Consider the following 26,582-nt stretch of genomic DNA (forward strand, 5'->3'; position numbering starts at 1 on the left):
AAAAAAAAAAACTGTGGCCGTGTCCTCGCAGAGAGAAGATAAGGCGGAGTGGTTTCAGGATTCACCGCTGCACAGTTGGTGCATGAGCATGGAGGCAGTGCTGTGTGATCCCTGCAGCAGAGAGAGGTGAGTCCAGAGCTGCTGCTCTTCCTCCTGCATCTGCTCCTGCTTCTGCTCCTGCTCCTGACCCTGCTCTTGCTCCTGTTCCTGCTTCTGCCCCTGCCCCTGCTCCTGCTCCTGCTGCTGCTGCTGCTCCCTGCTCATCCCACAATAACAATCCCTGTGGCTACACAGTCAGGTTATGTACACACACAGCTGAGAGAGGGTTGCAATATAACAGTTAGAGGTCATGAAAAACATTTGCTAGCTCCAGCAACATGTTATCTTTCACTCATCAGTGGTAATTATTACAAACAAACATTGTGTAAATCACATTATTATTGTTGTAGTTCGAACATACATACACACTTGGTTTGGTTTGACACTACAAGTCCATCAAAATGAAGCATGCATGACACTACAAGTGTGTGTGTGTGTATGCATATATTCATATCTGTATAAATTGTTTATTTTAAATATTGAATCCTGCAGCAAATATATATATTTTTACTTTTTATTTTAGATACTATTCATGGGCCTTAGAAGTGTCCCTCCACCTGATAATGTTTAAACAGAATGAACAGCTCCGAACTACATGTAAACGGATATTCACGCATGCCCTGTTGCGGAGAAACGTTTTTACAGTGGAAGTAATTGCCGTCCTCTTCGGACAGCCTGGGATTCCCAGCTGTTCCCACCGTAAAATAACCATTTGCTGTTTAATATACATCCATAAACCTCCTTGATTACACTCAGAGTTATTCATTCCTCGCATCACTGCTGAACTGCTCTGAGCTGTCAGGCCTCCTTCTCGGCCCTGCGGGTGGATCATTGCTACCTTACACACTGCAGTCACACTGACTGTGAGAAGAGCCGTCCATACAGTGCCATATACTGTGTCTGATCCATCAGCATAAACTGTAGTGTAAGTGGGACATCTATCAAGATAATGCTGTACCAAACAGCCCTTAATGAGCAAGTTGAAGGAGCGATGCTGCCCGTCTGCCAAATGAGATGTAACAGACAACCCTGGTCCTCCGCAGACAAAGTGAGACACTTGGAGAAATGAGCTCAGCGTCTCCTAAACTCGTTGCTTTTAACTTGCCTTCTCTGTCTTTGATCTCATTTTAACCCAGAAAGGGGAGAAATGGAAAAAGATTGAAAATTCTCTCCACATCCCTCCATGCATCACCCACTCCTTAGAATTGGTGCCGCACCATAAAAACGTCCCCCTTTGAAAGTTGGATCGTGCTGAAATTGCAGCTGTTTGGTTAAAATGTTTCAGGTCAATTGATGGTCCGCTGGTCGGATATCCAAAGATTCAGTCTCTGGCACCAAGTCAGTGCTTGCTCAGCAGAGTCAGTAAAAGAAAAGTGATAAAAGAATGAAATGCATGGGAGGACATTAGAATAACGGAGGTGAAGGGAATATTAAGTAAGGGAAGATGGAAGAGCTCAAGGAAGGACTTATATTTATTTATATATAAACCAAAAGGTTTTCAACTGTCTTGCTCTGGTTAAGGTATTATCTGAGGTTGTAAATTTCATATATATAATATTAACTCTGATTATATATATTTTTTAATCGTGGAAAGGAAAATCTAAAACTACATGAATGTTATTTCTGATTTCTGAAGATTATAGGATTATATGTCACATGATTAGGTTCTTAGTACTGATGTGTTGAGGCAGAAGCCAAATTCTACTGTTTGTGTGATATTGGATTAATTTGAACTCTCTGGGCATCTGGTAGTTATTTTGGGATGGAGAAATAGATAACAGGCCAAGAAAGGTTGAAACCCACTGGATTCAATGCACTGTGTTTTATAAGCTCATTATATGAGATAAGATAAAATAAGATAAAACAGGGTAATGTAGAAAATAAGGCCAATATGAGAAAATATAAAAGACAATATAAACACAGGTAAATATAAAATATAATGGCAATATAAGCATAAGGAAATATTTAAAAAAAAGAATCAGGCAATATAATAAACATATATAAATGTAAAAAAAAATACGGGCAATATAAACATAAGGGAATAAAAAAAATTAAGGAAATATAACAAACCTAAGTAAAATTAAACTAAGAAAATATAAAAATACAGGCACTATAAACGTAAGACAACATTACAAAATACAGGTAATATAATGAATTATAAATAAAATACAGATATCATAAATATATGAAAATATAAAAACTGTTACTGTACTCATGTGCACACTGTGTCTGTTCTCAAATAGCAGCGATGAGTGCAGCACTAAACTGTCATTGCTATGGTCACAGGAGAAAAGGTTGTTCGTCACTTCTAAATGTTATACTTCATTGTAAACTTTCATGGTGTCATTATAGACAGATTGTTTCATGTCACTGTCTAACCCCAGTCACTGTCAACCATCTCCCAGCTGACTGTCGACGGTCCTCAGACGTCACATTACTGAGCAGAGACGGCTGCTGCTGATAGTGGTTATGGCCACATGGTAACAATGGCGGGTCCCTCCGGTGTCCTCGCCTCGGCTCCTGTGATGCGCGGGCCGTCAGGCGCTGTTTCGCAGATTGAAGCGAAATGATTGGGTGTAAAGCTGTGAAAAGTGGGCCGCAGTGATGGGGCCTCAGTGTCCAATGAAGTGAGGGAATAATCTATCTGAGGGTGAAATGGCACTGACCATTATTTAAGTGGCTTGAAAGGGTCAGCCGGAGGACCGGGGATGTGGGAACGCTTGGGTCGGCCATTACAGTCATTCCGCTTCAGCGTGCGAGCTGCCGCCGCCTGATTGATGCCTCGGATGGGGGATTTGATGCTGCCGTGGTGCGTAGCATGCACTTTAATATATCGCCAGTGTGTGTGTCTGTAGGTGGATATCTGTGCATCCCCTGGTCTGTGTGACAGAGCGGGTGGAGGCCCGGGGTAATCATGTGAGGAGGCCTGGGCAGAGTGTTTCATTCCAGGTCTTCAGGAGAGGATCTGGAGAGGCCTGGCCGTCCACAGTCCAGTCCATCAGCCCCCATAAGCTCTCTATCACCTTTCTCGTTCATGAAGGATCTCTCTCCCGCACAAACACTCTGTTCATCTTTGACTAAAACAGACTCCGGAAAATCCTCTGAAGAGGCTGATGTAATTAAATCCGTCTGCTGGGTAAGACAAGAAATGGGCAAGAGAGGGAAAAGGGGGGAAATCTTTAACTAAATAATATATTCTCAAGTGGAGAAATAAAGGAGAGGAAGGCTTGTGAAGTGCAGGGGAAGTCCCTGGAGGTATAATTAACAATATCTACCGATAGTATCTGTGCTTCTTCTGGCTCTGGAGCTCACAACAGTGCAGACTGAGGCAGAGCAAAACCCCCAGACAGACTTTCTGCCAGTGGGTCTGCTCCTGTAGATCAAGCTGCTTTAAGTTCTGTATATTAAACAGCAACATACAGTGCTTATAAAATGATATTCATCACACTTCAAAAGCTCTGTGTTTTACTGTTTTTCAATATTCAAGTCGATTTAATGTGCTGATCACTCAGCACTTTGCGAAAGCCCCTTTTTTCTAAAACCCACTCCAGTTGGCAGTGAAGGAGACACGACACCCGAGTGAATGAGCTGTAAAACTATATTTTTCAAGGTCAAGAATGAACTCATGTGTGAAAGTTAGTTGAGATTGTGTTTATGTGATGTGTGTTCCTGAATGAATTTGGGATGGGGTGCAGAACAGGGCCTGGAAGCATTTTCTTGCTTTTTCTTCACATTACCTCAACCATTAAATGTGACCCTTGATATTGAACTTGTTTAATGAATGTTATAGAGTTATGTGGAAATGTAATATCTAATTGAAACATTTTAAGGTCTAATAGTTTTTTGAGTATCTGGAGAAAACACACAGACACGGGGACAACATGCACACTCCACACAGAAACACTAGGACCAACTGTTCAGTTTGTGATCTGAAACACACATTGAAAGTGTATCCCTTCTTCTCACTTTCCATTTCTCTGTCTCTCATGTGCTCACAGATTAAATGTGGTCTGCCCTGGCAGAACATCCTGATCCCGTTAATGGAATTTTACAAGGAGGTGACATGCTGATGGCAACAGCATCCACACATCTGAGTGTCATCCTAAAATAAGACAAGTTTTACTCCTCCCAACTCCCAATCACATGACGAAGCTGTAAATGAGCCAAAGGCCCCTGTAACCTTTTCAGTGAGTTTTCTCCCACAAACTTGAAAGTTGAGAGTGTGTGTCTGGGTGTCAGATCTTTTTCTGCTGCGTGATCGCTTAGTGCCGGTGTAGCAAAACGCGTCCCAATAGCTACTTAATTCTAATGAGGGTTTTATGAGTCGTGATCAAGAGCTCATTGGCAACGTGATCAGTCGATAGCGCCTTCTCATTTGAGCGGAGCCTCAGCTTATGCGCCGACCCCGGCAAATTGACCCGCAGATTTATACAGCTATTTTCTAAAGGTTCCCGTCCGTGGGCCTACAGTCAGGAAGGCGAATTAGTGGCTCAATGGATTTCACTTTCAATTTGAATGCCGAGTGGTTGGAACACGGCCCCGGCTAAGGGGAGGCCACGGGTAATGAACTCCTTTGTGTTCTGCCACTTAGAGGATCAAATGCTCGCGGCTGCGAAGACATTCAGAGCTGCAAGAAAGATGATTTCCTTCAGCTGCCACAGGTGGTGAATCCTGTGGGTTTAGCCACCCTTCGCTGAAAACCACTTGCTAAAGTGGGATACTTAGTTTGTGGTTTGTGGCACTGACTTTATTCAATTGTGGCCTGTATGCAGTTTGGTATTACACTATCTGTAAATCCACCTAGGAGGGATTGATTTAGCTAAATGTTGCTTTATTTGCTAAAAGTCAAGTCAAGGGAACCATTCAAGAGAAGTTTCTTATATAAGAGGGTCTAATTAGTGGCTATTGGCAAGAGCTGTGGTTTTACAATAGCTGAACAACTGAGTGGGCCATGGCATTCAGATGAAGACACAGCCACAGTTAAGTAGCCTGTACATATATGAAGCACACTGTGTTTGCCTTTGCCTGTATGAAAAGTGCAATGTGAATAAAGTCTGATTGGTTGTTGCTTGAATGGAGAAACAAGCACAATATTTTCAAGTGTAGTGGAGTAGAAATATGGAGGAGCACAAAGGTACTTAGTATCTCTACAGTCCCTCCAATATCTAGAAATACAGTAAACACAATGTAAATAATGAAATAAGAAGCAGATTATAAAATTGAGATAAACTTGCGTTTTCTTTTTATCTGCACCATTTTTCAAACTTTTGTCCTCTTTCTGGTTAGAAGACATGATCCGAGATGGATCATTTGTTTGCTGTCTGAAATCATGTTTGTCCTCAGGAAATGCAGGAGCGACCTTGAATCTGATGGAAAAATTTGGCAGTTTTTGAGATTTGGTCATGTTCTTACTCACGGACATTGAATAGATGGAGATCAGGCTCAGTATGTGCGATCACTTGAGGACTCAAACAATCATCAATGTGAAAGAATCAAGCAACAGAATATAGGAAAGACTTTTTATTTTATTCTATTTTAAATCCCTTACATTCCTTTCTTCATTGTTACTGCATTTGCCACAACATGCATTATAAACATAAAGAAAAACTGGATTTACTGCAGTGGGGAAATGTTGTAAAAACAAAGAAATACTGTATCTTTCACAGTCCCATCAATATATTGATGTTGTGACAAAATGCGCTCATTAGCTTAACCAGTTTAACTCAACAGTCAAGGGGCAGCGGTCAGAAACAGACAGCAGTGGCTTAAAAGTGATAATCCTGTTGTGACCTTATCACCTGCTGACACCCATAACCCGACGCAGGGAGCGGTTCGAAGGATGACATTATATCTCGGCACTTCAGCACGACTCCTCAGACAACTTTCACAGGCTCATCAGTTCTTTCTTTAGTAGTTTGACAGTTGACAGGCCGCGTGGAGGTGACGGGACGTGATGTGAGCCGTTTCACTTCAGAGAATTATTGCCAGCCAGCCGGCGATCATAGCCATGCCCCCCATGGGAGCCACCTTCCGCAGACCAGGGTCCCCCGTCATAGCCTGGTGGTACAGGGAGCCACAGAACATCCCCATGCCGGCTATAAGGAGGGTACCAGCCTGTGAACATGCAGAGAAGGGAGGCACAAGAGCATTTAACATAGAGGCTGTTCACACATTTAGTTTAGACTTCAAAAATGAGATAAACCTTCCCTGACAATTTTATTTGTCGTATTGTAGTAGAACCAACACACATATTAATGTGTTTAACAATTTCAGTGCTTAACTGCTGGCTAGAAGGAACAGTTCTTCTCCAAGACATCATCCTCTTTAATTACAGCCTAAAGAATAATGATTTTCTCAGTGGGACGGAGAGGGAATAACAGAGTGACACTATCACACTGGTTCCATTTTAAAGGACACTCAAGTGCATCCAGCCTAGAGAGTTGCTATTAAGCTTCCATACTCACCACAGCAGGTTTACCACAGTGGGCAGCACCCAACAGGGCCAGGCTGTGGTAGAAATGGTACTTGTTGGCTGTTTCAAAGAGCTGGAGAGGAAAACACACACACACACAGCTTTCAGAAAATAATACTGCACTCTCCAATCAGTCTTCATTTCAGAGGCTCCAAGACTTTCTGTAAAACTGACGAAGCGAGAGGATATTTTATAAACCACTAGTGTGACAGAGGATGGGCAACTACCGAGTGCATCGTTTTCGATCAGGCTGAGTTCTCCAATGGCACAAGGTAAAGTTTATCAGATCCGACCACAGACGGTATATAAAGATGGACGATGCATTTCCATCCATTGTACGAAAATGAAGCCAAAGTATCCCGGATACAGACATTGCCATCTTGTCAACTATGACACCTCACCCCCTATTTTATAGCATAAAATAACTAAATGAAACCAAATGAATCTATTTTATTGGGTTTTCTTGTTGCTCATGTTTAATTGCTTGTTGCTGATCGGGAATGTTTCTTGTTCTCAGGCCTCTCTTGGAAGATAGATCTTCATCTCAATGTGGCTGCCTGATTAAATTAAAAAAAAACATACTTTAAGTAAGAGAATTAGACATTTATGAGTATTTACATACCACTCTCTGGTAATCATCAGGATCAGAATGTTTGAAACCTGAAAGGAAAGATATGGATCAGAAAAATAACACATGCAGCTCATAGTATATCGTATTTATCTTAACTACAATCTGAACATGACATTACGATTGCAGTGGCAATAATGACTTCACTTTTATGATGTTGTGAAAATCACCATGACTCTGTGGAGGCGGGTCACCTTCATTACAAAACGGGTTATTCACATCTGTTAACGCACCGAATTAACCACTAACCTATGGAACACTGGCAGGATGTGTTTGTGTGTCTGTTTGAATAACGAGAAAGCATTAATAAGGGAGTGAATCTTAAATCGGCATGTTTTGGGACGGAGGCTGGCGCTGACATAACAGTCCTCCCAGGTTGTGTTTACTGTTTAGCTGAATGAGAAGCTAAACCGGGAAGCGAACGGAGAGTCCCTACCGTGAGCCCCGTAAGCCCCGGCTGCCACCGCCGAGGCCCCCGACACGGCCGCCAGTCTTCGGACGATAGCAGAGGCGGTCATGTTGTGTGTCTGAGTGTCTGTGTCAGTGTGTGTTTGTGTCTGTGTTAGTGTGTGTTTGTGTGTGTGTCCTTCAGCCGGAAGACTGACGGCTGCGCTGCCTTCGCTGTCCCTTTGCTAAACTTCCACTTCCCGGCGTTACAGAGTTTGTCTTCCCCCCCTGCGCATTAACGCCAAACTAAAATAACTCCACAAAAAAACAACGGGGCTGAAATCAACTGCTGGTTATGCTGGAGGGAAAAACGATCATTGTCCTTGATTAATTCCAAACTCATCCCCGTCACTTCCTTCCTCCACTTCTGTGTGCCGTCCCGTGCGTTCTTAAAGAAATTACGACATTCCTTGTAGTACCTGAAGGCAGCTGCGCAGAGACGTGAAACTGACTGTGCGTTCAAGTGCTGTCGGAATAATCGGAAAAATTAAATACAGACTGGGAAAATTTTCGTGATCAATTTAGAGTTATACAGATATTGTAGAAATGTGCACGACGAATGCATAATGTCCAGCTAAAGTGAAAATACAATTAATTTAGATGAATAAATAATAATTCGAAAAAATACAGTGCATGTAACAGTATTTAAAAAGGTTATATTTCTCATAGCTATAAAGGAGAGAAAAGGAAATAAAAGAAAATGAGGGAACGCTAAACTCAAATATATGTTTTACAACTACAAATATATATATATAAATATACAACTGCTCAAATAAATTAACGGAACACATTCAGCATAGTAAATTTAGTTGAATTTAACTTCTGGGACAGCAAACCTTCCATTTAGGAAGTATAAGCGATATTAATTTAATTTCACCTGGTTTGGTGCGAATTGAAAGTGACATGTGGACTGGAGAGGTAACAGCAAGACAAACCACACAAAGGCCACATTTGATCCTTTCAAATATTAAACATATTGTTTACAGCATCCATATTTTACATCCATACTGCAAAGCACGTGAATACACCTACTTCAAACTGGAGGTTGCACGTGTATGCAATGTAGGTCTCTGGGCTGTCAGCCTCTTTCATTACCAGGCCTGAACCAAAATGGACACTGCCGTGCAGTTTCTGCCCACTGGGCAAATTTCACGGCTCTTCCAAATGGATGTGACACTGACATGACACCTCAGTTGTCGAGGCATTGCTCAGACAAGTCCATGGCTGGTCAGCTGTGACGTTCGAAGCTCATGTAATAGAAGACACTGCACCAAGGTAAAAAAAAATCACATTCATAAATCTTTTTTGTTGGGTTAGTTTGTGTTGAATATGCTGATATTATGGCTATTATGACATTATTCTGAGTAAGACATTATTTCAATTATGCTGTTGTTGTTTGAGTTGTACAGTATTCCATTCATATTCCTGTTTACCTGTAACAGAACATAATCAAATGATGACTCCCGTGCACTACACCATTACGTCTGACATTGGTTCAATGTACGATGCTACCATTTTAGTTGTTTTCTGTCTAATTTGGCAAAAGCTACAATCCTCCTTTTTATTATATATATTTTTACACCCAGAGCATGTTGCATATGTCGAATTTCCAATAAACCAATGAGATTAAGACGTATACATGTCTTCATAACGCAAGTATGACTTTATTTGGGTTAAGGTGATCTGAAAATACTGTTTACATCTATTTTACCTATTTAGACTCTTGGTTAATATCAGAATATTGCTGTCCATGTAAATGTAGTCACTGTTACACTGTACCTCTGCTTTGTTCACATTTGAAGTACGTTATTCTCGACAGGGCTGAGTTATACTATTGTGCAGTTGTTTTAATGAATAATTGTTTTTCCCATAGAGAGGTTACTTGGCTTTGGTTTTCAACTACACCACATGCATCAAGTTGCCACATAATTGTGAGTGACAGGCTCGGCGATGCAGAGGGTGCATTAGTGTGTGCAGCGCTTTTGCAATCTGTCCATCAGTGCAATTTGGGGAACACTGGTGGGTTTCTCTGGCGGATTTAGTGAATTGGTTGTAATGTTTGATGTATTTTTCTGCAGGCGGTTGTTTTTCGAGGGCTCATGTTGAGTTACCCCTTTGATGGAAATATGCTAATCCCACCAGAGATTCCACCAAAAGGGGGTGCTGTATTTCTTTCTTATCAGCCAGAGTTTGTGCAGAGAGGGGGTGTGTGTGTGTGTGTGTGTGTGTGTGTGTGTGTGTGTGTGTGTGTGTGTGTGTGTGTGTGTGTGTGTGTGTGTGTGTGTGTGTGTGTGTGTGTGTGTGTGTGTGTGTGTGTGTGTGTGTGTGCATGGAGAGGGCAGAGGGACTTCTTCCAATTATCATATTGAAATTACACAGGGTCACACTGCATTACTGCAGAATCGCCAAAGCACAGTTTCCGCCGAGCCTCGTCCTTAGCTGACTTTGACATTGCATTAACACAATGCTTACAATTAACACATTTTAATGACCATGTAGCCAATTAAGAATAAGCCTTATGAGTCCAGGCTTCATCATCAACTGTGAACTGAACCTGTAGCCAGTGTGGGTTTGTTTGTGTGCTGGCGTCTGTGTTATGGTCCTAGTCTGCCTCCATGATATATGTACTTGTGCTGTTGTAGACTACGCTCTGTCATGATGACATGTCAGGTTGTATGCGGGAGGATGCAGCCTTAAGCTGTACACTGAGTTTTTAGAAATATTTTTACTCATACTGCATGACTGTATGAGTACAATGTCTGTGATGGAAAACACTGTACGATCCGATCATCTGGTCTGGCTATTGTCAAAGAAGAAGAAATCAATTTGTTTGCTTTCACAATACGACGTGCAATTCTGTGAAGCTGACATTTCATTCTGGTATGGTTGGTCTGAATAGGATAAGGAGAAAATATCAAACAGGCAGGTATGTCGTTGCCTCAGCTCAACCAAAAATGGACACAAATTGTAGATAAAATGCAAACAATTCATAGGCTGTATTTGCAGATCGATTTGGTCATAGCAGCACAACTGTCCCATTTTGAAAGCTTCAAGTGAAGCCGACAAATGTGTTCTTCAATCCCAGAGAAAAGACAAATCCAATGGGTGGGTCCTATCCCACAATTCATAGCACTTTGGTGATGACCCGAGGTAATGGTACCATCAAGTCACAAGATGTCCGATGCTTCAGTATCAGGCTTCAACTCGATCAAACAGCTAACATTACACATACTTAAAAAAAAGAATAATTAAAACTTTCTCATCGTGTCCAACTGTAGCTTCGTTGCTAAGCGACAGCCTTAAGGGCGGGATAAGCTGGTCATTCCAATAATGAAAAAATCCTCTGAAGACCAGACCGTCTCATTTTGGTTCGGTCTACGCAGCTCACAAAGACCGGCTCCTTCGTGGGTCAAGTAGACCCCCCCCTCTGAAGACGGACAGCCTAACCAAAACCTTATCCCTTACCTTAAACTTAACCAATCTAAACTTAACCTTAACCAGGACCTCAGAAATTACATTTTGCTTCATTAGGACCACACTTTACTCCCCAGAAATCTCCTACAGAGGTAACAAAAACAAATACACATATAAACCATAGACTGTATGTAAAGATATAAACTCACATACACACACGCACACATTAAAACACACAAAGGTCATTTTCATCTCGGCCTGTGGCAGATGGGACCACAAGGACAACAATTAAGTGTGGCTTTACATCTTGTTTTCACAGACAAGCAGCAAATTATCTCAAAGTCCCAGCAGCTGTGTGCTGTGAGGTTCCTCCAAGAGCAGACATCCATCTCACTTCAATCGGCCCGTCCGCCTGTCCTCTCCCCTGCTCTCCGGTGACTGTTTCGCTCTCAGCCAAACCGCGCTGTGTTTCAGCAGAGGCCTGTGCATGTACGTGTCTGATCCCCTCAGATTGTTTGAACCACCCAGCTCTTTGAGAAGACAGCCAAGCGCTCCGAATGAGGAGAACGTCGCTCGCATTAAACAAGGGAGTGAGTACACCTCCTGCAAATTGGAGCTGGTACGTATACATGACATTTACACGACGGTTGCATGCTCACACTTCAAAACTAATGTATGCACACCTGTGAGTTTCTTTCAACTTAATGTATCGCCCTGGGTTGTTTTGAAAATCCAATTTCCTTCTCTTGTTAGCGACAATGTCAGGTTTATCTGTTGGCAATGCATCTTTGTTCTGCGAGGGACTTTTGAATGCATGGCAAGAAACAGCCTGTCTCATGTTTTTCTGTAACTGGCTGCAGGATGGATGGAAATCACCACAGCCAGACATCACCATTTTAAGATATAAGCCTAATTCTGAATGATGCTGTGTGAAATGGGAAACTTGCATGGGAATTTCAGCTGTCTGCTTTCTCAGAGTGAAAATGCAGCAGGGGGAACAGCAGGGATGGCTATTCCTGCAAACAACGGAATATCATTTGTGCGCCCAGAGCTTCGCCTGCTGGGTGACTTGATCCCCTTTCCCCTTTCAGATTTTGTGGATTTAAAAAGAAACCAAGCATTTCTGAGACTCCCCATTTACTGTGATGTGTTTTGACGGTTGCAGCCCTTCGCTGTCACAGCCGTAGCCAATTATCCATCTGTTGGGGGCGCTTTCATGTCTCCGAGGTGTTTAGTCCACAAAATGTTGGTATTGTTTGCCCTGGTGTCGCAGCGTTTTTTGCCGCGGAGAACGAGAGGGTGAGGAAGGGAGCGAGGAAAGCAAGGTAAAGGGGGAGATATACAGAGAGACGGGCCTGTCGAGTGACATTTTGTCTGGGCGTACAAGCTATTGTTGTTGGGGGAGCAACACCAGTCATTTCCATTACACTGGCTGGCAGACCCACACACAAACACACACACACACAATGGTATTTGTCTCCACTCTCATGTCAACACTGAAAAATATTGTTCCGTGGATGTTTTCTCCAAAACAGCTCCATTTTCTCCCTTTTGTTGACAGTGTGGCAGGTCGTCTCTGAAACTGAGTCGATTGTGTGTAGCTCGGAACAATACACTCGCAGCACATTCCGCCTCCGATTGGAACTCAAGTCACTCTTGTTTTAATGTCAAGTTGTTTGTCCCCGGCATTTATAGGTGAACAAAAAACAAACACTCGGGCATGCACAGGCGTAAGATCTCAAATATGCATGCACACACACACACACACACACACACACACACACTCACACAAAGTTGCAGGAACAGCAGGCTCCCCACGCCGAGCGAGCATAATTAGCACACTCGTTAAGCTCATCTGCATCTCTCTTCAAAGGAGATCGATGCAAATGGATGGGATTTAGCCGCTGGCAGCAATTAGGCCAAAAAATATCCTATCTGGAGAAACCTGGTTTCGGCGAGGCAAAGTCGATTTCGTCATGGGGGAATCAAATGCATTTTCTGCATTTTCTGCCCCTGTGCAATAATATAATAGTCAAATTAGGTCGTGTTTAATCGGGTTCGGCAACCAGCATCACCACAGACCAAACAAACAGCCCGTTCCAAACAGGCTGATGTAGAACGGCCACTGCACTTGTTTCTAGTTATAAGAGCTAAAACATGCAAAAAAACATTCAGTCCACTTAAATATGTCATCAGACATTCAGGCACTCATTCATTACCGTGTCATTGTATGCTTGTTAGCATGCTGACGTCAGCCCTACAAGGCCTCGCAGAAACCGAGCTCTGCATGTAAAGTGTTGTCGATTCTGGCTGAGGGCTGCTGAGACATCCACTTCCAGCGTATTGCTTGGGTTCTTGTTTGTGTGCGAGCGTCAGAGAGCGAGACGCAGAGCCGGAGCAGAGGCAGCCAGCGAGCATCTTAATCAAAGCTGTCACACAACATGTACAGCAGTCACATCGCAGGCGTCAGGAGGACATCCATCTCTCTCGCTTTACCTGGCTCATTCCTCATGTCTTCTGGCTCCATCAGTCTGCCTTCATGCACCTAATGAGTCCCCCTCTGAATGCTTGTTTTTCTACCCCCACGCTCCTGATGGAGACTCACATGCTAAATTCAATGCAGAAAGTAGGAGCGGAGGGATGCAGGCTTGTGTCCAGACGCTCAACAACATCACACGGCCTATACTATTCCAACAAGGAGAGTGTTGGCTCATAAAGGTGATCAGCAACCACAATCAGCAGTACAAGGCTTTCAAAATGTCCCAACCAGTAGAATGCCAGGTGTTCTGTCCTCATTGGTGTGTTAGCTCTATGTCTCTTAGAGTCCTGTACGGGCGAGTATTTATATGTCAGTGTATGACACCTTTATGGCGCAGGAGTCCAGCAGATTGATGAAACATGGAGTGGCAAAGCCAAGGATCTCATGTTGTTTATGTTAAATGCACACTGTTGCGAGCAGCTATAAAAACTAAATAGAAGCCGCCCAGTTTCCTTTCCTCTAGTATTTTATGGGAAAAGCAAAAGTAAACAAAACAAGGGAGGAGCAATATCATTTGTCAACACCACTCGTGGCATTCTATTGGTTGGGGAATTTTTTGCCAGACGGAAAAGAATCCAAGCGCATAAGAAAAAAACGTGAGCCTGAGGAGAAGAGCTGAAGCTGCACGCAGGAAATCTAAACACAAGCAGGGGTCTGAGTGTGAGTGCAGGGTTTTGAGTGAGAGCATAACAAAATCTGAACGCAAAATCAATAAGTCCTGCTCTCAAACTGAAACACCACACTGTTGAATAAAGATAAAAACCACCACAGTAACCTGGTGTCTGTAAAATGTAAAGACGGCAGCATCAGGGCGTCTACGTCCCACTTCTCTTTGTCATGAAGACAGCAGAGCGGAGACGAATGAAAGAGCAGCAGCAGGTTTAATGTGATTCTGAGCTCATTAGTCATTAGCACCTGAAGAGAAGTTACATTCATGGTGGAACGTCTTTATACATGAATGAATCAGATCCTTACAGGTGACTGGCAGGTCCCTCATTTAATGCTGCTCTGCTTCACATAATGGAGAGTGTAATGACGCCTTTTTTTTTTTACATTCCAGCACAGTCAGATGAAAGCAGACAGGCTTTCATCTGGAGGAATACTGTCCTACCTTCATTTTCATTTTCGACACTCACCTCAAAAATCTGCCTTACCTGAGTTAATGTGAATGCAACCTTCACAGTAAGGGTATGTTCTTCACTATGATTGCAAAGGAGAAAGGAAATAACTAAAGACGTCTCTTACTGTTTACTGTTGTAAAAGTAATATTTACAGATTTGTTTTTGGGGACACAAGGGTGGGAGGTTTGTGAATGTTTTATGAAAGCAGAAGAAAAATATGTCCCTCTGCATTATTCCGTATTACTGTAAATAACCAGGGAAGCAACACTTTAATGTTAAAATCATCAAGTGACAGATGAGATTTCTGTGTTGAGTTTGATCGTTTGTTTGTGAGCAGGAATCCGCAAAAACGGATTTCCACAAAACTTGGGGGAAGGATGGCGGGAAGACAGTGGCAGACATTTTTCATTACTTTCTTTTTCACCAATTTCCCAAGTAATAATTCACGGAGCTTGATTAAAAACAGGCATATTTACCGACACTGTATCTATGAATGTGTGCACTGCTGAGCGTTGGCTCTGCTGAGTTAGATTGGCTCTAGTGTACTTCCACTGTTGTGACCGTATCTTTTCTTTTCTGCCATTTCCATTTTCCTTTCTTTTTAACAACAGAAAAAGTTAAACCTTTTTTTGAAGACAAACTTTCTGTTGTAACCCTTTGTGTTGTTGCCTTTGGTTCCCCTCCTCCTATAGAAACATATTTTTACATCAAGGAGGTTATGTTTCTGCCTTGTCTATTTGTTGATTTGTAATCAAGATTATGCAGAAACTACAGAAATGATGGATCTTGATGAAAAACAAACTCAGGCACATTTAGAGTGAATGAGTTCATGTCAGTGTGTTGGTCCTGTGATACCCTGCCGACCTGTCCAGGGTGCACCCCGCCTCTCGCCAGGGATTGGCTCCAGCACCCCCCACTATCCTCCAAGGATATAGATGATGAATTAATATCTATGAGTGTGCACAGATTGGTGTGCTCTCGATTTAGGGGCATTCTAGTTGGAGGATATCCTATAGCAAAGCTGTTTGGTCTAATTTGCTCTTGTTTTGTCTGTCTCTGAGCTTCTTGCCTTCACTCCAGTGCAATGGAGGAGAATGGATTCTGTGGCGCTCTGAGCATCAAAGAACGTCCCTTTAAAACTTGACAGCAAACTCTCTCTTCTGATGGCGAACATTGCGTTGGAAGGCATCAGCGGCATCATTTGTGCTTGTTACTGTTCTGCGTTACAAAAGTTTAAAGTGGAATAAAGCCCCAGGGGAGGTGTGTAGATGGAGAACCACAGCTCTCGACATATTTCCTGATATCCACACCCTTTTAAATGAACTAGCTGCTGCTCCATCTTTCCGTGTCCATTGCAAATCAGCTTAGTAATCTGTCAGCCATTATGCTCACTTGTTCAAATTACAAGTAGCATTATCTTCAATACCTTCTATTTGTGTAACTCTGATCAACATCCTTCTCCTTCCTGTTGCTGCAACAAACCCAGTTTCCCCACGGGGGCCATTAAGGTTCCATCTAATCACCTAATCTAATAATGCTGAAAAGTTCAAGTGTTGTGCACATTGCAAGCAAAGTACTGCTCCACGTCACCCATCTGGAACAATGATGTTGCTTGTGATAGAGTCAAAGAGATGTCTTGTCATTTGGATACTCCTCCCAGAGGATCCACTTTCCACTTTTCCATTATGTTGATTTAGCTGCGTTCCTCATGCTCCGTCTCCATTTTCAGAACGCATCGCCCACGAGTCATCGTATGGAACAAAAACAAAGGGAATGTGGTTGAATTAAATATATTGAAAAATAATTACAGTCAGCAAAAACGTCAGGCTACGATAAGTCTGCCTAATAACCTGTAAAATGATGTCTCCTTCGGGTTATTATTTATAATGGAGCGCACACGGGGACGCAGACACACACAGAGATGCAAGCACACTCACACTCACAAGTGTTTGTACCGGTGCTGGTGTGTGTAAGATAGATAATGATTGTTGTGTTGAGTTTATGGATAATTCTGCTTTATTGCAACTTTGATTTTGTAGTTTTGGCCGTCACTTTGTGTGTGTGTGTGTGTGTGTGTGTGTGTGTGTGTGTGTGTGTGTGTGTGTTACATCACTAGTAAAAGGAGGGCTCATATCAAAGAAACACATTTTCCCCTCCTCACCATGAATAATACATCATACATCAGTCCCCTCGACACACACACACACACACAGTACATTAACCTATTACTGTTAAAAATGACTACACGTGTGTGTATATGACAACAAGCTCATAAAGCCAAAGTTTCTGGGGCAGAAGAAGTTATGAAAAAAAAAATCCCCCATCTTTCTTTATACCTCAGGGTGGCAGCTTGCATCGAAGGGACATGTGGCACCGCAATTAGCACTGGCCGATTCATGGATGTGGAGACCATGCAAGTGCTCAGATGGGTACAATTTAAAGCAGATGCCACTCCAGCTAATGGGCTGTGCATATGTGTGTGTGTGTGTGTGTGTGTGTGTGTGTGTGTGTGTGTGTGTGTGTGTGTGTGTGTGTGTGTGTGTGTGTGTGTGTGTGTGTGTGTGTGTGTGTGTGGTACGGAGATGCTGAGTTATATAGACAGCAAGAGACGGGGTGGCATATGCTGGAAACCAATGCAAGTGGAGCTACTTTAGCACTAATCTGGCGGGCACCCTGCTGCGACAGATCAGAGGAGAGGGTTGCGATGCCCTACCTCAGGGGGCTGGGGGTTTGCTGAGGAGTAGAGATACCGAAAAACAGGAAGGAAGAGAAGGAAGGAAGGAGGGAGGGAGGGCAGCAGATATAACTGTGCGAGTATAGTGCGGAGTGGGAGAGCCTGGGAAAACAGAGGGCAGGCTTAGAGTAAGTAAACAAGTAGAGAAGGGATGGAGGTTAAAGAGCAGGCTTACTGCGACAAGAGAGTGGATGTAAAACAAGAGGAGAAGGTGGAAGACGTCCACTGGGAGAGATTTGCTGAAGCAGGTGGAAGGGCTGGTGCGTGTTGTGGACGTAAAAGTTTCTCTGACAGGATGTTGATCATCTCGGTAAATTATCCTTTTTTTAATTTGGAGAAAATAACTTTACTTAACTACTATCAACTACTAAAAAACTGCGTCCAGCTCTGTTCTGTATATACTCTGCTATTTTCTATTCTTTCAGTTCTCATATCCCTGAAGGAGGATTCCCTTTAGAGACACAAGTGTTATAAAGTTGCAAGTCAGTAAAATACCAACAATCTTTACATATTTTAAACGTTGTGGATGTATCACTTGTGACGAGTGAATCAAGCTGAAACACTGATGTGTTGTTGATACGCTGAACGTGTCCGTGACAGCAGACATGAAGCAACATCATCAGATTTATCTGGATCATGGATTGTGTTTTTGGCCAACTGATCAATTGTGGTCCAATATTCGCTCTCCCTTTTAGCGCTGTGTTTCTCCGCAGCAACTCCCAAGTGATATATCTGGCTCTTCAGCTGCCAGATGCTCCACCATGTTCACAACCCGGTTCGTCAGCTGTTTGGCGCCAGGCAAGTCTCGTACATTGTGTTAGAGCTTCATAAAAGAAAACAGCTGCCTGCTGCAGAAAATGCGGTTGATCAGAGTGATGAGATTGACACTTTTCACAGTATGTGTTATTATTTTGATTTATTTTGATAAAAAAGAATAGTGATAAATGCAGATAAGTAGACCTAGTGAATGCATTTGGAAATGTTACTCCTGCTGTGAATAGAGAGAACGACAGGTGTAGTGTTGAAAAATGAAATTGGAGCGTGGATAGAGGAGGAGAAACAAGCTGGCACAGTCAACAGTCTAACATTAAACACAATTTTGTATGGAACAGATGTGATATAATGTCTGAGTTTGTGAATTGAAGTGGTATTAGCAGGAAGATTTTTCTTTGAACTTTCTAATCTTTGAACAGACGATGGCTTCGCTAACTACCTGCAGGCTGAAGCTTCATATAAACAGATGTGAGAGTGACAGCCAATGTTTTATCTAACTTCCTCTGAAAGTGATAAACTTGCTTCAATAAATACTTTTCAGATCAGTTAAAGCCATAGTTCTAATGCATGACACAGGTAATAAAAGGAAAATGATTTTTTTTTACGACTTCTTAACATTTACAACTGCAGTCTTGGTGGCTTATTGGACAGTGATAAACTGGTTTCAACATTTAACAGCATGGAGGACAGACCTACACCAGCTAAGGGATCTACTACTGCACAATGAACAGTAGAATGAAATATGAACTTGAAAGAAGGCACTTCAGGGGAGCTGCTCCAGAGACGATAATATATCCATACTGAACAAAATCTGAACTTTATGGACTGGAAAACCAGCAGCACCTCCTGCTGCACCTCTCTCTAACAAGGAATAAAAAGAGGGGAAGGAGGTGTAAAGATGGATGGAAGTGTCTGACCACTGCCATGAGTGGGCATGCCACAACAAAGGGTCAGGAGGTGGCTTAACGGGTCAAGGGGTCACGATGTGCAAATAAATCTTTAAATCTCTACATAGATATTAATGGCTGTTTGGTGTTTTGCTAAAAGAGTTGGAAATAAAAACTTAAAATCATTATGTTTCCTCATAGACAGCAGCCATCATGCCTTTTTTTTTGTAACAGAACATGAGAAATGAGATAAAAAAATCTGCAGCCTCGTTTTGCATACCTCAGCTCAGGGTAAAAAAAAAACATTGTGTTAATACGGACAAAAAACAGCAATTTCTTTTCAAATCTGATTACACACAGACAGACAGAGAGAGAGAGAGAGAACAAAAACACATTTTCAGATTCCTGTACACATTTGCAAATCTAAGCATGTATTTGCAGATTATTGGACACATTTACAACCTGATTACACACACGGATTGAGATACAGTCACACAGCTCTCCATAAACACACACACATAGATAATGTAGCTACAATATTGGTCCCATGTGGGATCCTCAGCTGTAATTGTTTACCCCTCAAATAAAGCTTCATGAATATGTGGCTGTTGTTTCAGGACCATGGACAGCTCTGTTTGTTGGCTGTGGGATGCACCGAACACAACGTGGAAAAACAAGAAAATGAAATATCCAAGATAGTTTGTTTGCTCATAGTTCAACCGATTGCAGATGTGCATTACCTTTTAGTTTGTTTACTTAGCTTTAGGTTCGCCATAAAATGCAATGGAATAAGAATGTGCCTGAAGGAGATGTGGGGTTCAAACAACAACATTCTGAGGTGGTGGGTGACCAACTCTACACCCTGAGCCACAGCTTGGATGTAGAGTAAGGTAGTGTGCACAGGAGCTGTTTATTATTTATACAGAGGGGTGTTTCAAACAGGAATTAGAGTGAAAATAGTAATAATGCAGCATGGAAACATGAGAAATGTTACAGATGAGAAAAGAGTAAACACAAGATAAAATAAAACCTTATTAAATGGTTAAATAAGATCAAATCTAGGTAAAAAAATACACAAATAAAAAGGTGAATTCAGACTCTAAGTTCAGAGAGAACACACCTATAAACATGTGCATGTAAGTGGGATTTTAAAGAGGATAAGGAGTTTGACTTACAGAGAAGGCCCTGTCACCCTTGGTGCTCAGCTGCGACTCTTGAATGGAAAGAACGGCCGTCACCGAGGACTTTAGGTGACTGAAAAGTATTCAAGTGCAAGTCCAGATATTATATATTCTCTCTTTGAGAAGATTTAGTGGGAAGTCTGGCTTCTGCGTGATATCATGATGACATCATTCCAACATGATTCTAAATAATTTTGTAATCTTTGTATATAACATATGAGCTTTAGGTTGTGTCTACAGTCTTATAAATAAATACACTACTCTAAATAAATACATGATGTAATTTTCTGACTAGTTTGTTACTTCATTGTGTCACAAATCATATAACATCATATGACAAGGAATAATTTGATGATAAAATTATGATTATATAATTATATTTACATAGCACCTTTTGAAAGACAGTTACAATGTGCTTTATAAGCTAAGACGATAAAGATGTTTTACATTCTCTCTCTAGATCTACTATTAAATGTTGTTTTTGGACTATATTTAGTTGACCTTGACCTTAGACTCTTGACCAATGACCTCTGAAAATGTATCCATGTGTTGTTCGTGTCGTTATGTTGCACACACACACACACACACACACAGAGAGACAAAAACAACACCATGCACCCTGTGTGGCTATGCCGGCGAGCAGGGCAATAAATAAAACTGCTCACACATAAATCCAACCTCACAGTGATAAGTGGGTTATGTGAGAAACACAACACGATGCCAGGAGGTAAAGAGCGAGAGAGGGGGAGGAGGAGGGAGTGATGTTGGGAGAACACTAGTTACTGACCTCGCGGGCAGATGCCTTCCTTGCGGGCCAAGGAGGTATAGAATGAGAGGGAGAATAAATGTGAAGCTACAAGCGAAGTCAAGAAAGATTACTAGTGAAGAAGTTTGGGGAAATCAGCGTGAGAAGCTCAGACATGGTGCGATGGGTGAGAGGTTGAAAGGTGCAAGGGTGAGAACCAGGAAGACAAGATGAGGGCAAAGTGGGGATGAGAGTGAGCACATTCCATGTAATGTGTATTTGTGCCATGCAGTTCCTCTCCCTCTCCTGGAAAGCTACAGTCCAACTATACCACAGCCCAAAACAACTTTGTAAAATAAAAGCTCCTGGCATCCGCTCGCTGGAGTTTGTCCCCAGCTATTGGGAATAACGTCTTTGCAGGTGTTAACTTTGACGAAGAAGTGATAGTCTTTAATTATGCATATAATGAGGATATTGGGACAGGTTAGCGTGTGCATTAACAAGGCCCTTGTAATTAGTCCTAAACAAACAAATAATTGTTTCTCTTTGATATTCTCCCTTAATCTCTGCAACAGTGCTGGCTCTCATCGTCTGCAAACACAGGGGGATTTGTGGGCATGCTCAATAGGTCAGGTTTCCAGAAAGTAAATTAAGTGGAGAGAGCGTGGCCTTTCTGCATAGTGTGGGTGCCTCAGACGTAAAGGTTAATGCCTTTATGAGATTGCGATGACATATTATTTCAAACACCTCAGAGCAAACGAATGATTTGACTGTATGATTGCAGAATGTAGCTGTTGCAGCCTGTTGTTGATGGAATATTAAAATCCACAGTGTTGGTGTATGTGTACATGTACTGCACATGCTTATGCTTATACAGTATATTCATTTATCAACGTTTGTGTGTGTGTGTGTGTGTGTGTGTGTGCACATATGGAAGCCTTGACCCCTTACCTTCAATTGCAGGGTGCTCTGTTGTATCGTTTTGGAGCATGTTCTCATTTAAAGAGCTGAGAGTTAGGAGCCTGGGGCGAGTACCTGGAGGGCCCCCGGGGACTCTAGGGCCACATCAAAGGGTCTTGTGACTGGTCACTTACGTGCAGAGCTGTGCTTATCATGCAAAGTGAACAATAATGGTGTTCTGGGGGCGTAAGACCGCACACAAACACAGCAGACGCATTCACCACAGACCAGCAGCCCCCCCTGGGGCTCCACACAGGCAAACTGGACTCTAGCGCAACATACAGCATATCTTTGTGTGTGTGTGTGTGTGTGTGTGTGTGTGTGTGTGTGTGTGTGTGTGTGTGTGTGTGTGCGTGCGTGCATGCTTACCTCTACAGGACCTTTTCCAGCATAAGTGCTGACCTTGTCAGGACCAGTGTACCTCATGGGGACCAAAGCCCGGTCATTTCTGAGGTTGTGATTGAGGTTAGAGGTAAGACGTGAATTGTAGTTAGGTTAAAGGACCAGTGTGTAATATCCAGTCCTCCCCTCACCCGTGCCTTTCCCAGTGTGTGGGAGAATATACAGTGGCCTGCAGGTAACATTAAACGTGAGAGGAGCAGTTCGGAACCAGTGTTTGGTTTGTCCCGTTTGGTTTGACCACAGACATGAAGGGCTCATTCTATGGTAACATAGGGAAACCAATTCTTAGCTTTCTGCTGACGTTACATTTGTGAAAACACAATAATGAATTATATTACATAATCGATTTTTGAAAGTAGATCCTCCTAAATTCTACACACTGCACCTTTAAGGTTAGGGTTTGGCATGAATTGGTCATAGTAAAGGTTAAAGGGATAAGGTTGTGGTGAGGCTGTCCATCAATGGAGGTTAATGCAAAGTCCAAATAAGGATAGCTGTGATAGCCTGTTAGTGTGTGTGTGTGTGTGTGAGAGAGAGCGATAAAAAGAGTAGGGAGGGAAATGGGTCATGACATATGTGTTTGCAACTGTGTATCAACGTAATGCATTAGGGACAGACAAGAAGGAGTCATGTGAAACAGGCAGTGATGAGTGAGTGTGTGTGTGTGTGTGGGTTTGTGTGTGTACTTGAATGTAGATGCATATACTGTATCTTGGTCTGGAGGCTCAGGTGGTCCGGGCTCCCTTGTGGGCCATAAACCTCTGATGCTTGGCAAACGTCTATCAAGTGGAGGACATCAACATCACCCCTGAACAAGCACACGCACACACCACCTTGGGCCGATGGGATATCACATGGAATGCACATCCACCACCACACAATTTGTCTTGATAGCTGAGATATCGCAGCCCCACAGCGGCCTCTCTCTCTCTGCCTCGTCTGTGTCCCTCAGCTAGTGTGAGGTGCTCAAAGGTAAAAAGGCAGGAAGTGGCCGACATAATGTTTTGGCTGATATACGACAGCCCGGCTCACCGGCATGAGAGAAGAAGCAGCCTGTGTCTCTGCCTGGGGTTTCTAGTGAGTATAAAACCGGCACATGGATGTTAGGGCAGTAAATCGTCTCCACAATGAGATGAGACCTGGGAGCATCATCTGGACGGGCCAGGGTGGGATGGTGGGGGGGGGGGGGGTTACTGAATCCTGCTGTGAAGATCACATGTTTTGTGGAGGATCGCCGGCTCTTTGGGACATTCTCCGGAGTTTTTACTTGGGGGCTGGCAGGAGAAAGCATGGAGCCTCTCACTTGGAAATATGCGCTCTCACGTACAGCCCCTCTGGAGAATATCCGGAGATTACCCGGAGTTCAGTTCATGTCTGAAAGCAGCTTTAAAGTCACAGCAGCAAAGTGGTTTTTGCTTCATGTTTTTTTTTTTTTTTTTTAAATCCTGCGAGCTGGGACTTCCTGGCAGGCATCCTCCCCTAGCGTGCAATGCCACAGATAGATGGCTCTGCAGCGGGAGAGTGACTGAGGCAGATGTTTGGCCGTGTTACGACCCGGGTAATAAGACAGACATGTGGCCGTGTGGCAATCGAGAGGGAGCAGGTGCTGCCTCCGCACAGCCATTACCATTAGCATTGATGAGATTGGGGACTCGGCCGTGGTGGATGTGAGATGCTCAGTGTCCCTTAAAGCAAAAACATAAATAAAAGCTGGCCAACACTCCCTAGGAAAGTCAGAAGGCCTATAAAAGTGTAGTGGAGTGTTGCATCCTCAATTCATTGTACGGTGAATCATTCTTATCTTCTGTGACACCACTATGAAATTCTTTTTAAAGCCCCATTTGGCGCTGAGAACAGTGTTGTGATATTTATCCTCTGGTGATTAACATGGTTAGCCTAGCGTGGGGGGGGATTAGAGAAACAGAGAATGACATGCTCGCCATGTCGTGAGGTCAAACCACACGATGGATGAGGAGGTGGAGGGCAGCGGCGAACGGAGGGCTGCTTGGATGAAAAGGTGGCGGCAGAAAGAAGAGATGCAGGATTAGAGGAGGAGGAGGAGGAGGAAAAACACAAGGGGTGGTATCACTTTAACTTCCTGTGACGTCATGCTGATGCAGACGTGGAGGAGAGGGATGCCGAAAAAAAAAACAAAAAAACATGAAAGTCCTGAGCAGTGATTTCTCCACATCCTCCTCCTGCAGGAGAAGATGGAGACCCAGCCTCTGAGGAGACTCACACATGTTCTCGCTGCGGACGTAACGTGACGCTGCGGAGGTGAACGCGTTTCCTCTTTTATTTATTTCTTTTTTTTAAAGAGATATTGAGGTCAGAAGAAAGCGTTGCCAAGGCAACCGGCACTGCGGCGCGCGTCCCCGATGTGTGACGTGCTTGTTGCGGGCGCGTGCAGAGAGAGAGAGGGAGAGAGAGAGAGAGCCAAGCGCGGTCACGGTCGCCGACCACAGCAGCGGCAGGCAGCGGCAGCAGAGGCGCAGTCGTCCCGCAAAGACTCCACCGGAGCACCGCGCCGCGTTCGCCCGCCCCCGCACCGAGGCTGGAAGCGCTGCTCGGCCCGGAGCTTCCCCTTCATCCGCAGGGATTTAACGAGGATTTATCGAGCACGAGAAAAAACACCGAATAATTATCCGACTGCAGCTGCGAGCCCTGGCCCAACACAGGTGCCACGAGCCGGGTGATTTCGTGGATAGAAAGAGCAGACTGTCATCCTGCAGAACCGAGCTATCGGTCCCGTTTCACCGTGTTTCACCGCCTGCTTCCCTCGGATGGGGGATCTCTCCGTGTCCTGCTGTGTGTGATGCAGCAGAGCAGCTTTGTTTTTAGAGAGTCTGCCTCCACCGGCTGCATGGACTGAACCAGCTGCAGCTGCAAGCGGTGGCATTTTTTGGTCACTGTTATTATTTTTCTTATTTTTTTTAATTTTGTGCTTGATTTTCGTCTTATTTTTGGTGAATATACGTGTTGGCACAGTTTTTGCTCACTTGACATTTACTGGACTGCCCTGAGGAAGGTTTAGTGAAGAGGAGGAGGAGGAGGAATTGTCAAAAAGGAAAGGAAAGGGGAAAAAAAATCCAGGAGGCATCAGTGGGAATCTGGCATCCATCCACCATCCAGTGGATCAGGAACAGGTAGGCTGAGCTTTAAACATGGTTCTTATTGGAAAATCCAAGTTGCAAAATAAAACAGTGTTTCTGCATTAGATTGCATTTTGAACAGGATTAAGACATGCAAATGTTTTTTTACACACCTTCACTGTTTTTGATTTATTTCCCTACACTGTAATCTATGTTTTGGGGAAATTAATGGACACATATATTGTCTGCAGTAGCACCTTAAAAGAAAATGCATTTTCAGTTGCCCCGAACATGCCATTATTTCCCATTAGTTTCCTACATTTTCATTCTAAAGTAGATTTTTTGGGGGGGAATGCAGCAGCAGCCTAAAAGTTAAAGCATTATCAGTTGCAACATTTTTATTTGTTTCCGTTTTAATCCTAACTTAGACTATATTTGTTCGGAAAATAATGGAGGTAAATGTCGCAGCTGTAGCACCCTAAAAGAAAATGCATTTTCAGTGGCCTGTTATTATTTTGTATCTGTGTCCCTACATTGTATATACTTCACACTTTGTCAGGAGCAACACTAAAACAAAATGCATATTCAGAAGCTCCAAAACCCCTGTAGGTCTACAGTAGACTAAATAAATGGAGATACATGTTGTCAGCAGCAGCAGCACCTTTAAAGAAGATGCATTTTCAGTTGCCCCAAACACAGTTTGTTGTTCTCTGACAGGTTTTCTTTTTGCACCATGTGTTTGTGTGTGTGACTTTGCTGAGTGGCGATGTTAGAGCTGCTGTGAATGAGTCGTGCTTCATGCAGGCAAGCCTCCATCCTGTCTATGAGAGAAGATGCGCCCTCCCTCCCTTGTACCGCTAATGAGGACCCTGGACTCGGAGCTCCTCTGGTGAAATGAGACAAACAGAGGCTGCTATTCAGTCAGGCCCAGGCTCATTTCTCCGTGCTCCTAACAGGCAGACTTTGTAACCCATCAATCAAAGGCCCTTCGCTGAGATTGCATTGATGCTCGGATCACTAGCTGGTGATCATTTCTGTCATTGTGTGCATTTGCCTGGAGTGAGAGTGGAATGGACAAGAGTGAAAG

The 26,582-nt window shown here is 43.2% G+C and overlaps 2 protein-coding genes across 5 annotated transcripts in view; one reads left to right on the plus strand and one right to left on the minus strand.

The window, feature by feature from the left end:
• The window catches only part of nlgn2a (neuroligin 2a), a 188,001-nt gene that overhangs the window by 3,893 nt on the left and 157,526 nt on the right, over positions 1-26,582 (plus strand). For 2 of the 4 annotated variants that reach the window (XM_069518471.1, XM_069518473.1), the window contains exons 2-3: positions 32-126; positions 11,380-11,679. The gene's annotated coding sequence lies outside the window, so the exon portion shown is untranslated. Of the gene's footprint in view, positions 1-20; positions 127-11,379; positions 11,680-24,464; positions 25,550-26,582 lie in introns of those variants that run through there. The other 2 variants (XM_069518472.1, XM_020103295.2) reach the window with 2 other exon arrangements.
• Positions 5,605-8,055, minus strand: tmem256 (transmembrane protein 256). The gene is made up of 4 exons (XM_020103302.2): positions 7,636-8,055; positions 7,194-7,231; positions 6,564-6,644; positions 5,605-6,213 (listed from the first exon to the last, which is right to left on the minus strand). Exons 1-4 carry the CDS (start codon positions 7,715-7,717, stop codon positions 6,070-6,072), a joined length of 345 nt encoding a protein of 114 aa, XP_019958861.2. The 5' UTR covers positions 7,718-8,055; the 3' UTR covers positions 5,605-6,069.

This window comes from Paralichthys olivaceus, chromosome 22, assembly GCF_024713975.1.
Source record: "Paralichthys olivaceus isolate ysfri-2021 chromosome 22, ASM2471397v2, whole genome shotgun sequence".
NCBI lineage: Eukaryota > Metazoa > Chordata > Actinopteri > Pleuronectiformes > Paralichthyidae > Paralichthys > Paralichthys olivaceus.

Coding starts and splice junctions, on each gene's coding strand:
- tmem256 (XM_020103302.2), bottom strand. CDS start 7,717: ATGACCGCCTCTGCTATCGTCCGAAGACTGGCGGCCGTGTCGGGGGCC. Junction 7,232..7,635: donor CGGGGCTTACGGGGCTCACG/GTAGGGACTCTC, acceptor CTTTCCTTTCAG/GTTTCAAACATTCTGATCCT. Junction 6,214..6,563: donor ACTGTGGTAAACCTGCTGTG/GTGAGTATGGAA, acceptor GCATGTTCACAG/GCTGGTACCCTCCTTATAGC.